The following is an 11,950-nucleotide window of genomic DNA, read 5'->3' on the forward strand; positions in this document are numbered from 1 at the left end:
ATTCCGACTCACAGCGACCCTGTAGGACAGAGTAGAACCGCCCCAAAGGGTTTCCAAGCAGGGCCTGGTCGATTTGAACCGCCAACCTTCTGGTTAGCAGCTGTAACTCTCAACTACTACGCCACCTGGGTTTCCCCAAGACGCCCAGCTACTGCTAAAACCCGGATAAGGGAAATCCAGGCAGGTCCTGGAGCGCCTGGCGTGGGCTCCGGCCAGCCTGCACGCTGGGCATGCGCAGGGGGTGAACCGCCGGGTCCGCTTAGGGAGTAGTGACGAGTCCGGAAGCGCCTGCGCGCGCCCCTCGACAGGAGAAGTAGTTTTGTTCCGTGTCATCCTGACTGGAGACCTTCTGAGAGAACCCCGGGCAGAGCCAATCCGATACCCGCCAGCACTGCGGCAATGTCTAGCAACAGCTTCGCTTACAATGAGCAGTCTGGAGGAGGGGAGGCAACGGAGCTGGGTCAGGAGGCGACCTCAACCATTTCCCCCTCGGGCGCCTTCGGCCTCTTTAGCAGCGACTTGAAGAAGTGAGGAGATAGGTTTGGGGTGTCGGGACTGGCTGAGGGGCTGGGGACTCCGGAGGAGCGAGCTCCAGGCTCGGGTACCCGGGAGAGGGGAGGGGTCGCCCTGAGACCGCACCGGTTTGGGGCCACGGCGTTACCCGAGGGTAGGTGGGAGCGTGAAGTTGGATCTGTTGAGGGTGGTGGGAGTTGCTGGGAGTTTGGGGTGAGTGTGTGTAGGAAAACCGCTAGTTTTCAAACTTTAGTGGAATAAAGAGCTGCTTGGGGACCTTAGATCCCTCCCCCAAGGACGCTGATTGAGTTGGTCTGGGCTGGGACACAGGAATCTGAATTTTGAAAAAAACACTCTTGTTTTAGGGTCGCCATGAATCGGAATTGACTTGACGGCAACGAGTTTGTTTGTTTTTTTTTTTTTTTGGTTAATTTGATGTTCGCGGGACCAAACGTTGAGAAATTCGCTAGTTAGAGTGAAAGGTGTTTTTCGGGAATTGAGAGGGGAAGTGAGTGTCAGCGTTGGTTAGGGGAATCTGCGTTGTGATCCTTGAGTAAAGCCGGGAAAGAAGTGATTTTAGGGTCTTTATGAATGGAAAAACTGCTTTACACAAGCTTTAAAGTTCTTAGACAATATTCTTTGCAGTACATACAAAAAACCTACAAGACTAAGCAAAATAATAAGAATATGAGTAGAGAGTATTTAAAAGGGTCACTATGAGTTGGAATCGACTCGACGGCAGTAGGGTTTTCGATTTACTATCAGCAAATCCTAAACTTTTACAAATTAATATGGGTTTAAAATGAACATTAAATAATGTACAATTAGTTTTGTAAAAAAATTAGTAAAAAATATTTTAAGTACCACTTAGGAATGGAAATAAAACATTGCCAAATTGTTTTTATTGGGAGGATTTAAAGGAAATAGACTTACAGAATTCTGGCAACTTTGTTTATATTTTATTGTTATCTTTTCTTGTTGTTTATACTTTCCTTATTTTTAATCTCAGTACTAACCAATATGGTCACCCAATAGGCTGTCGCTAGGGTAATAATTAATTAAGATAAGGTAGTTGTGCTGGTAGCTTTTCAGATGCTGAAAAGGCATAATTAAAATTTAAAGTTTAAACTTTACTAACAAGATTGGGTAGTCTAGAAAGTGGTTAATAGTTGAAATTGGAATTCAATTTTGACTGTATTAGACTGAGATCTTATATATAGCATGTGGAATAAAGTCTTTTTCTCTGTTTTCTTTATTCCGACAGTAGAAAAGTTTAAAAGTAAAATAACTTATTTCTTTTTATTTTTCATTCCATTTACATTGTCACCTGTTCTGTTAAGGAGCTTGTTGCAGCTCTCAAAATGTTCTGTTGAATAACCTGCACATCTTCATTGGTTTATTTTGCATGTAATTTGCCTACAATTAATTTACTTTTTTTATATTTTGTAAATTTCTAAGATGTTTTTCATCTTAGAACCTCTGAGTTTCTATTTTGTCAGATTTTGGTCTGATTTGGCGAAAAAAAAATATGGCTTTGACTCTGTGACTAGTGCTGCTGAGGTGGCCTGGCAGTTTAAATTTAAAATAAAAGTAGCCAACATTAATGACTGCTTGCCAGATGCTAGGTATTTGTGCACACTGTTTTACATTTATTATGACATTTAGCCCTCCTAACAACACTATGGAGCCCAGGTGGCACGGTGGTTAAAGCAATCAACTGTTAACCAAAAGGTCAGTGGTTTGAAACCACCAGCGGCTCCTCAGGAGAAAGATGTTGCAGTCTGCTTCCATAGAGATTTACAGCTTTGGAAACCCTATAGGATTGCTCTGAGTCAGAACTGACTAGGTGACAGTGAGTTTTTGGTTTCTTTTTGCAACACGAAGGCAAAGATAGTTCTCTGATCTGATCCCACTTTACAGATAAGGAAATTGGAGCACAAGTGGTTAACTTGACCAAGATTGCAAAGCTAGAACACTGCACCATCAGAATTTGAACCCCAAGCATTCTAATCTCAGAGCCCATTCTCACAAGCGCTTAGATACGTTATTTACTACTTGATGAATTCTATGGTGCTTTTACTTTTATTGTTGTTATTAGTTGTCATCGAGTCGGCTCTGATTCATGGCAACCTTAGGTATGATGGAACGAAACGTTGCCCAGTCCTGTGCCATTTTCATGTTCTTTGGTGTGTATGACTTCATTGTGGCTATTGTATCAGTCCATCTCATCGAGGATTTCCCTTGTTTCGCTGACTCTGTACTTTATCAGGAGTCCTTGGTTGGCACAAACAGGTAACCGTTAAGTGTTTGATGACTAACTGAAAAGTTGGCGATTCGCACCCACCCAGAGGTGCCTGGGAGAAAGGCCTGGGATCTGCTTTTGAAAGCTCGCAGCCATGAAAACCCTATATAGTGCGCTTCTGCTTACACACATGGTGTCACGTGGGGTTGCCATGAGTTGGAATCAGCTGGATGACAGCAGGTTTTTTTTTTTTAGTTTTCTACTTCACCTACCATGATGTTCTTTTCTAGTGATTGTAATCTTTCCTGATGGTGTGTCTAAAGTAACCAAGCCAAAGTCTCAGTGCTTTTATTAGAGAATGCGTATCTCATTAAAAGTTTAAAACTGAATAGTAGTTGTAGACAGTGTATGACCTTGAAGCTTCTAGAAATTAGAAACATTTTGACCATTGAACTGCCATGTATTGGGCTGCACAGGAACAAGGAGACCCCTCTTCTGGACTTGGTCACTTAATGTCTCTTGAGCCTGTGTTCTCTTTTTTATAAAATAATATTACTTGGTTTTTTTTTTTTTAATTCCTCAGGATTGTTATTGGGATAATCAGATGACAAAATTTATGTAAAAAACTTAAAGCTTACACTGTTCCTCAGCTCTCATTTTTAACTGTTTATGTGAGATAATTTCAAGTTTATAGGAAAATTGCAGTAGTACAGACAACTTCTGTATACTCTTTTTGCAGATTCACTAATTTTTAAACATTTTGTCACATTTACTTTATCATTCTCTCTCCCCCTTCCTCCCCCCACAACATACACACATATTTATATTATGTTTTCTGAACCATTTAAGAATAGTTTACATACATCATGCCCCTTTATCCCATAATATTTTTTTAAGAACAAGGGTATTTTCTTACACAACCATGTTGTTGTTATATTAGGTGCTGCTGAGTCGGTTCCGACTCATAGCAACCCTACTGGACAGGGTAGAACTGCCCCATAGATTTCTAAGGAGCAGCTGGTGAATTTGAACTGGTGAGTTTTTGGTTATCAGCTGAGCTCTTAACCACTATGCCACCACAGTAATGTTATATTCACAAAATTTTAACATTGCTACAATCTATAATCTGTAATCCAGTGTTAACAATTTTGCCAGTAATGTGTGTTTTTTTAGCATTCTTTTCCTCTAGTATAGGATTTGGTCCAGAATCATGTATTGTGTTTAGTTGTCTTAACTATTTACTCTCTTTTAATCTGGAATAATTCCTTAGCCTTTGTCTTTCATGACCTTCTGAAGAATACAGTCCAGTTATTTTATAGCATGTTAATCAGTTTGGGTTTGCTGATGTTTCCTTATGATTAGATTCAGATTATATGCTATCATATGTCCTCAGGCTATTACATCTGGAGGCATAGGATGCTGTCTTAGTTACCTACTGCTACTGTAACAGAAATATTACAAGCAGATGGCTTTAAAGAACAGAAACTATTTTTTTCATAGTTTGAGAGGTTAAAAGTCCAAATCAGGGTCTCTGCCATGACAGTTCTTTCTGCGTGCCTCTCTTCTAGATTTTGATGAGTGCTGTCAATCTTTGGCTTTCCTTGGTGTTCCTTGGCATCTGTTCTCCTCTTTTTATAACTCTGAAGTGATTAGTTTTAGGACTCACCCGACTCTGGTATGACTTCATTGCATAACAGAAGAAAACTATTTCCAAACAGAATCATCTTTACAGCTCCAGGGTTAGGATTTCAAAACATTTTTGGGGGATACAATTTAACGCATAACATTCTACCCTGTGGCCCCTCAAATTAATGTCCTTCCCACATGCAAAACACATTCACCCTACCACATTATCCTAAAAGTCTTAATCCATTCCGGCATCAACTCATCTTCTAAATCATCTAAATCAAGTATGGGTGATACTCTGAGTGTGTTCCCCCACAGGCAAAATTCTTTTCCATCTGTGGACTTAAGAAACCTAGAATGTATGTTATCTGCTTCTAAAGTACAGTGGTAAACTAGGCATAGACATTTCCATTCCAAATAGGAGAAGTTGTAGGGAAAGAAGGGGTCATGGGTACCAAGCAAGCCTAAAACACAACTGGGCAAATCTCATTAGCTCTCAAGGCTTGAAAATAATCTGTTTTCCAGACACAGCTGGGCGATGGTTCCTGCCCACTGTACTCTGGGCATTGGCAGTGATCTCCAGATTCTGGGTGGAGGTCCCTCAGTTCTGGGCATCAGTACCACCTTGCAGGCCCATAGCGATGGCAATCCCTCACTCTTGGCTTTGGGTGGCCCAGTTCTCTCAGTTCTGGGCATCAGTACCACCTTGCAGGCCCATAGCGATGGCAATCCCTCACTCTTGGCTTTGGGTGGCCCAGTTCTCCTGGCCAACTGACATGGCAGCCCCACCCCTCAACTTTGCGTGGCAGCCCCATTCTCTTGGCCCACCTGAAAGGCTGTACCAACTTCTGGAACCGAGATGGTGACAACCATCATTGAAACCTAGGCAGTAGCTCCACTCTTTAAAACCAGGGAGGTGGTGGCTCTACCCTTTGAAACATAGGAAGTGGTGGCCCTGCCCCTGTGCTCTTTTTGACAGTTCTGCTGGTCTCTAAACTCCAGGGATGGTCCCTTTCGTTTCTTGGAGGACAACAGATATTTGCAACCAAGTAGCTCCATTGGAGGAGTCCCGGTGGCACAATGGTTAAAGCACTGGGCTGCTAACCGAAAGGTTGGCGGTTCAAATCTTGCAGCCACTCGGGAGAAAGATGTGGCAGTCTGTTTCTGTAAAGATTTACAGCCTTGGAAAGTCCATGGGGCAGTTCTCCTCTGTCCAGTAGGGTAACTATGAGTTGGAATAGACTCAACGGCAACATGTTTGGTTTGATGTAGCTCCATTGGCTTATTTCTTGCCTGTAGAATTCCAGGAGGCAGACAGCTTTTCTTCATTTCCTGCTTGTCTCTGACCTTTTCAATCTAAGCTGACAGGGCTTACTGCTGAGTTTATTGGTTAGATTTATCAGTCACAGGCCTAATCTCTTTAGCAAAAGATTGTGTAGCCACACCCTTGGTGTCAGCCAGGACACAATCTCTTAGTTTTTACAATAAAATTTTCCAGATCTTTAAGTTCCAGCTTCTTTTTGCACAGTTCCTTTCTAAATTTCTCTTTTCTCCTGCATTTTATTATAAGGAGCAAGGAGAAACCATGCTCCTCCTTTAAGATCTTGCTTAGAAATCTCCTCAGCTGAATATCCAAGTTCATCCCTTAAAAGCTCTACCTTTCACAAAACATTCAAACATAATTTAGACAAGTTTTTTGCCCTTGTTAAAGGATTGCCTTTCTGCAGGTGTCCAATAACATAGTCATCATTTTTTTTTTTTAAAGAAATATTTTATTGTGTTTTTGGTGAAAGTTTACGCGGCAGTTTAGGTTCCCATTCGACAATCTCTACACCAGTTGTCCGGTGACATTGGTTACATTTTTCACTATGTGTGAACATTCTCAGTATTTCCATTCTGGTTGTTCCGTTTCCCTAATCTAGTTTCCCTGCCCTCTTACTTTCTCATCTTTGTTTTAAAGTAATTGTTGACCATTTGGTCTCTTGTAAGTGATTTTTTAAAGGAGCTCAGTCCTCATGAGTGATAGTCTTTATTTTATGAGCCAACCTGTTATTTAGCTAAGTGGCGACCTCAAGGGCTAGTTTCAGTTTAAGATTTAAAGAGTATCTCAGGGCATTAGTCTCAAGAAATCCTCCAGTCTCAACTGGTCCAGGAAGTCTGTTTTTTCTTTTTAGGAATTTGCGGTTCTGTTCCACATTTTTCTCCCATTCTATTAGGGTCCACTGTTGCGGCTCTGATCAGAATGGTCAGTAGTGGTAGCCGGACACCATCTAGTTCTGGTCTCAGGGTAGGTGAGGCCGTGGTTTGTGTAGACTATTAGTCCTGTAGACTACTTTCTTCTTTTTGTCTTTGGTTTCCTTCTTTCTCTTTTGCTCTGAATGAGTAGAGACCATTAGTTGTATCTTAGATGGCCACTGCACATTTTTAAGACCCCAGACACTACTCACCAAACTAGTACATAGAACATAAGCTTTATGAAGTATGTTATGCCAGTTGACTGAGATGTCCCTTGAGACTTGGTCCTAATCATCATCATTTCCTTTTTAAGCCTCACTGGAAGCATATTTAATGTCCACATTTCTAGCAGCATTCTCTAAGCTTTCCCCACAGCTCTCAGTTCTTTCTGAGCTCTCATCAGAATAGTTCTTAATGTCCACAATTCTATCAACAATCTTTTCAAGGCAATGTAGGCTCTTACTATTAAGTGTATCCAAATTCCTCCAGCTTCTACCTATTACCCAATTCGAAAACCCTTTCCACATTTTAGATATGTGCTAGAGCAGCACCCCTATCTCTGGTACCAAATTCTGCTGTAACAGAAATAACACAGATGGATGGCTTTAAAGAACAGAAAATTATTTTCTCATAGTTCTGGAGGCTGAAAGTCCAAATGGCTGTGTTGATTCTTTCTGTTGGCCTCTTTCCTAGTTTTTGATGACTGCTGTCAATCCTTGGTGTTCTTTGGCATTTCTTGGTGCTCCTTGGCATATATTCCCCCACCCGCAATGGGTATCTCTGTCTCTGCTCTGCACTTTTTATAACTTAGAAGTGAGTAGGTTTAGGACTTACCCTACTGTGGTATGACTTCATTAAGATAGCAAAAGAAAACACCTGCTTCCAGACAGGGTCATATTTACAGCTACAGGGATTAGAATTTCAACATATTTTGGGGGGACACAATTCAGTCCATAACAGATGCCCATCTTCTTGATATTAATTTTTGCAGTGAAGGGGCTGTCCAGTTTCTCTACTGTATCGTTACTATTTTTCCTTTTTCAAGTAAGCCATCTGTGGGGAAACCCTTTGAGACATGCAGATACCTTGCTTCTCATTTAACTTACCACTTCCTGTGTTAAGAAACCGCTGATGAATCTCCAGAATGAATCTTTGCCATGATGGCTGCAAAATAATGATGCTCCAACCCCCTCTCTGCCTCCTCTGTTATGCTCGTTAGCCTCTAGTCCTGAATCTCTGTGTTCTCTTATCCTGACCTCTGATCCTTCACTAACCATCTCAAGGATGCTAGTCACTTCCTCGTCACAGTATTATTGATGATTTTTGTTTTCTGAGTTTAACTTCTTTCTTGCTCCATGTTTGACATATCAGTCTTATTTAAACAAATAAGATACTTGCTCTATTTTGTGAGTGTCTCTCCCCTTTAAACAAAACTAGAGAATTAGGGGAGTATTTAGGTAGTTTTGTAAAAGCAGATCATATAAATCATTTATATCAGGCCTGTGTATTGGATTCTTGGCTTCAGGATTTTTAATTTCTTCATTTAAAATGTAAAGAATTTATTCATTTTTTGTATTCTTTAGAATGGAGCCTTGGTGGTGCAGTGGTTAATAGTTTGGCTGCTAACCAAAAGGTCAGCAGTTCAAATCCACCAGCTGCTGCTTGAAAACTGTACGGGGCCGTTCTTCTCTGTCCTGTAGAGTCACTGTGAGTCGGAATTGACTTGACAGCAATGGATTTGGGTTTTTTTTGGTTCCTTTAGAGTGTTCTAAATCTTTATTGCTTTTAGTGTTTTTTTCTAAGTTATTTTTTTCTTTATCTTAAAAAAAGAACCACTTATTTTAACCAATTTGGAAGTGTGTGTGTGATTTTTAAAAAATTCAATAATTTTATATTTGGGTGAAACATTTAATTAGGAATTAATTTCTAGAAAGTAATAGACAAACTAATTTTTATTAACAATAGTGAAACTACTAAACTTTTAAGTCTTTTCCTTTTGAGAGCATCATGGTTTGTAAGGAAGAGCATTGTACCTAGAGCCAGAACACCTGGATTTAAGTTAATGTTTTCCACTTGTAGTGTTTCCTTGTTGAAGTTGCTTGATCTCTTCTAGCTTGTTTCCTCATTTCCAGAAAAGATATAATACTTGCCCTATTTTGTGAGAGTCTCATAATTGATGTACTTGAAAGTGTTTTCTAAACTAGAAAATTAACTAACACTATTTGGGAAAGTTGAAAACTTCACTGAAGTAGTGACATTTTAGGTCTGAAAGCCCGAGGAAGTTTTTGCCAGGTGGAGAAAAGGGGGAGTTCTTCAGGCAGAGGGAGCAGTATGTAGAAACCAGGAATATCACAAAGGAAAATGCATGTTCAGATGAGAATACAGTCGCTCAGTGAACATTTGTGTAGAGTAACCTTTCACAGAGTAATATTAACTGATATATGTGATGGTGCCTCTAAAAATGCTTTGTTCGTAATTTTGCTTAATAAATGTTTTCAGATGCTTTACTCAGTTCAGTGATTCAGATTCTACTAACATTTATTGTCGCTTTTTAGCCAATGTAGTTAAAAAAATAAAGCACAACTGATTCTGTAGACTCTATAAATAAGAAAAACCTACGTATCTTGTATTATTGCATTGTCCTGAAGCTAATTGTATGTATCAGTTCAGAAAAGCCATTTCCTTCATGGCATTGCCTAGGTATTTGCTGTGGTTAGGGTTACTTGGAATTGTCATGTGGGTATTGAATGAACTTTACAATAAGAATTTTTTAAGTCCCCTTCCCAACCTTAAATGGCATCTTTATTTACAAACTTGAGATTCTTCTGCATGTATAGTTTATTCTTCTGTATTTTCAGCACAAAATTACATCACAATTAAAAGATCTTGGTCTTGCCTTTAAGAAACTTAGAATCTAGTTGGAGAGATAAGTCTAATATGAACTAACAGTGACTAATACAAGTTTATAATTAATGGTAAATTGTGTAATAGTTCTCAGCTTCTCAGTGTGGTGTATCTACTGAAGGTATTCATTGTAAGCCTTTATGTCAACAATGATTTGCTGAAGAAAATGAAAACGCTGAAATTTTGAAATGTCATATACATTTTAGTTTGAGTTGCTGAAAATGTTGGAGCCCTGATATTTTAGCATGATACAAAGAGGCACTCCTTATTGTGAATTCCTGTTGTGCTCAGAAGTCCAGTGTTGCAGGTACAAAAATAGACTCCACTGATGATTTCTGTAGCATCCTGTGGGTGCTTCCAATCATTTTCAGGTTCTGGAGATCTAAATCTGGTGAGTTCTAATAAATCCATTTCTGGTGATTCTGCTTAGTAGGTTGAAATTTATGGTGGTGTAGTGGTTAAGTGCTACGGCTGCTAACCAAAGGGTCAGCAGTTCAAATCCACCAGGTTCTACTCTGTCTTACAGAGTCGCTGTGAGCTGGAATTTAGTCAATGGCAACGGGTTTGATTTTTTTTTTTTTTTGGTTTAGATCTACTTCTGGAGCCCTGGTGATGCAGTAGTTAAGTGTTCAGCTGCTAACTGAAAGGTTGACAGTTCAAATCTACCAGCTGCTCCTCGGAAACCCTATGGGGCAGTTCTCCTTTATCCTGTAGGGTCAGTATGAGTCAGAATTGACTTGACGCCAACGGGTTTGGTTTTTTTTTTTTTTGGGTTTAGATCTACTTCTGGAGCCCTGGTGGCACAATGGTTAAGTGTTCAGCAGCTAACCAAAAGGTCAGCAGTTCGAATCTACCAGCTGCTCCTTGGAAACCTTATGGGACAGTTCTACTTTGTCCTATAGGGTCACTATGAGTTAGACTCGACTTGATGGCAATGGGTTTGGTTTAGATCCACTTCTAGAGACGTTAACAACATGTTTGCCCTGCTATTTATGTAAATCGGAGCCTACTTTTTTATTTTCAAAGGGCACATTTAATATTAGGCAATTTCAGTGGTTTCTTGTTCTTTCACTAAGTAAATGCCAACATTTGTTCCAAGATGGCAATTGACAAAAGAAGTATACTGGTATCTGCAGTGCATTCTCAGCTAGATGAACTAATTTTTGTCTCCACATAAGTAACGCTGTTAGTTTGAGTACAAAGGTCTAGCTACTCACGTCAAGGATTGTCACTTTAGTGGTGCAGTAGTGTTCCATTTATAATGTATATTTCATGAAATATAGTTCAGATCAAGTAAGATTTTATTACACTGAGTAAAAATCTGATGAAACAGTGCCTGTAAGCTGAGTCTTACTTTCCAACAGATTATAAAAATATTCTGTTTCATTTTGTTCAGCTTGCATTTCCTCTTGGAGGAGAATCAGTTCTGACTTTTACATTTTGTCTTAATGACCAAAAAAATATTCATCCCTTAGTATAGATGGTGTTATTTTAAAATCGATGATCTGGTAAAATCCAGTGAGAAAATCTGGAATACTTATTTCAGGCCTTACCATTAAATCCCAAGATGTGAGTTATGCTATTGTTAAAAACATTTAGAATTTAGAGCAACATCACTAGAGCTGAGTGATTAAAACAAACAAAAAAAGCAGACAGATGGTTGGTTGAAATGTTCTTTTTTATGGCAGGAAAAGTTGTAAACGTTCACAGAATGACAAATGTATTATAGTGATATAATATGACAGGATTGCCCTTGTGTATATAAATGAACTGCTGACAAAAACAAATTGCCTGCAATCCAAATTCAAAATTTAAAGTAAAGAGCCCAAAACAGAATAATCAAAAAGGAAATGACTTTTCTGTATTTCATATTATTATGAATAATGCTGGTTTGTGTATTTAGTGAAGACTTATTTAGCATATCAGCTGGAAAGAGCTCGTAGATCTACAAAAGTCAACAATTTATAGTCAATGTCTGCTTATTGTTGGATTGATTATTTGTATTGCTGATAGGAACCAACCTAATTAGAAGGCTAGTGTCTTTAATTCTTCAGCCGAGTGAGTTGGCGTGGCAGCTGGACAAGGGAGAGACTAATGAATAAGGCTGGTTCCAAAATCATGGATTGGCAGAGCTACTGCATCACCCAGCTTTTTGGTCTAGGAATGGGTTTTCTCAGAGTTTCTTAAAGCCTAGGTTAAGAATGTGGTCATGAAGGATGATGGGGAGATTAGTAGAGGATGAGGTCAGAGCAGTAAGGGGTGGAGTAGAAGAAGGTGGGGGCCAGATTGTGTAGGACCTTGTAAATCATTGTAAGGACTTTGAATTTTACTGTAAGGAGAAGGGAAGCCACTGGAGGGTTTTGAGCAGAATGGACATTTAAATGTCAGTTAATAAGTATATATATATATATATATATATATTTTATCCTT

At 39.5% G+C, this 11,950-nt stretch overlaps 1 protein-coding gene across 2 annotated transcripts in view; it reads left to right on the top strand.

Annotated features, from left to right (window-relative positions):
* The first annotated feature begins 224 nt into the window (after nt 1-224).
* The window catches only part of AP3B1 (adaptor related protein complex 3 subunit beta 1), a 279,061-nt gene continuing 267,335 nt past the window's right edge, over nt 225-11,950 (top strand). Inside the window, exon 1 of one of the 2 annotated variants that reach the window (XM_004374474.2) lies at nt 225-527. In XM_004374474.2, coding sequence (XP_004374531.1) covers nt 400-527 — 128 coding nt within the window. In that variant the 5' untranslated portion in view covers nt 225-399. The remainder of the gene's footprint in view (nt 528-11,950) is intronic. The other variant, XM_023729486.1, reaches the window with a different exon arrangement.

This window comes from Trichechus manatus, unplaced genomic scaffold (assembly GCF_000243295.1).
Source record: "Trichechus manatus latirostris isolate Lorelei unplaced genomic scaffold, TriManLat1.0 scaffold00029, whole genome shotgun sequence".
Lineage (NCBI taxonomy): Eukaryota > Metazoa > Chordata > Mammalia > Sirenia > Trichechidae > Trichechus > Trichechus manatus.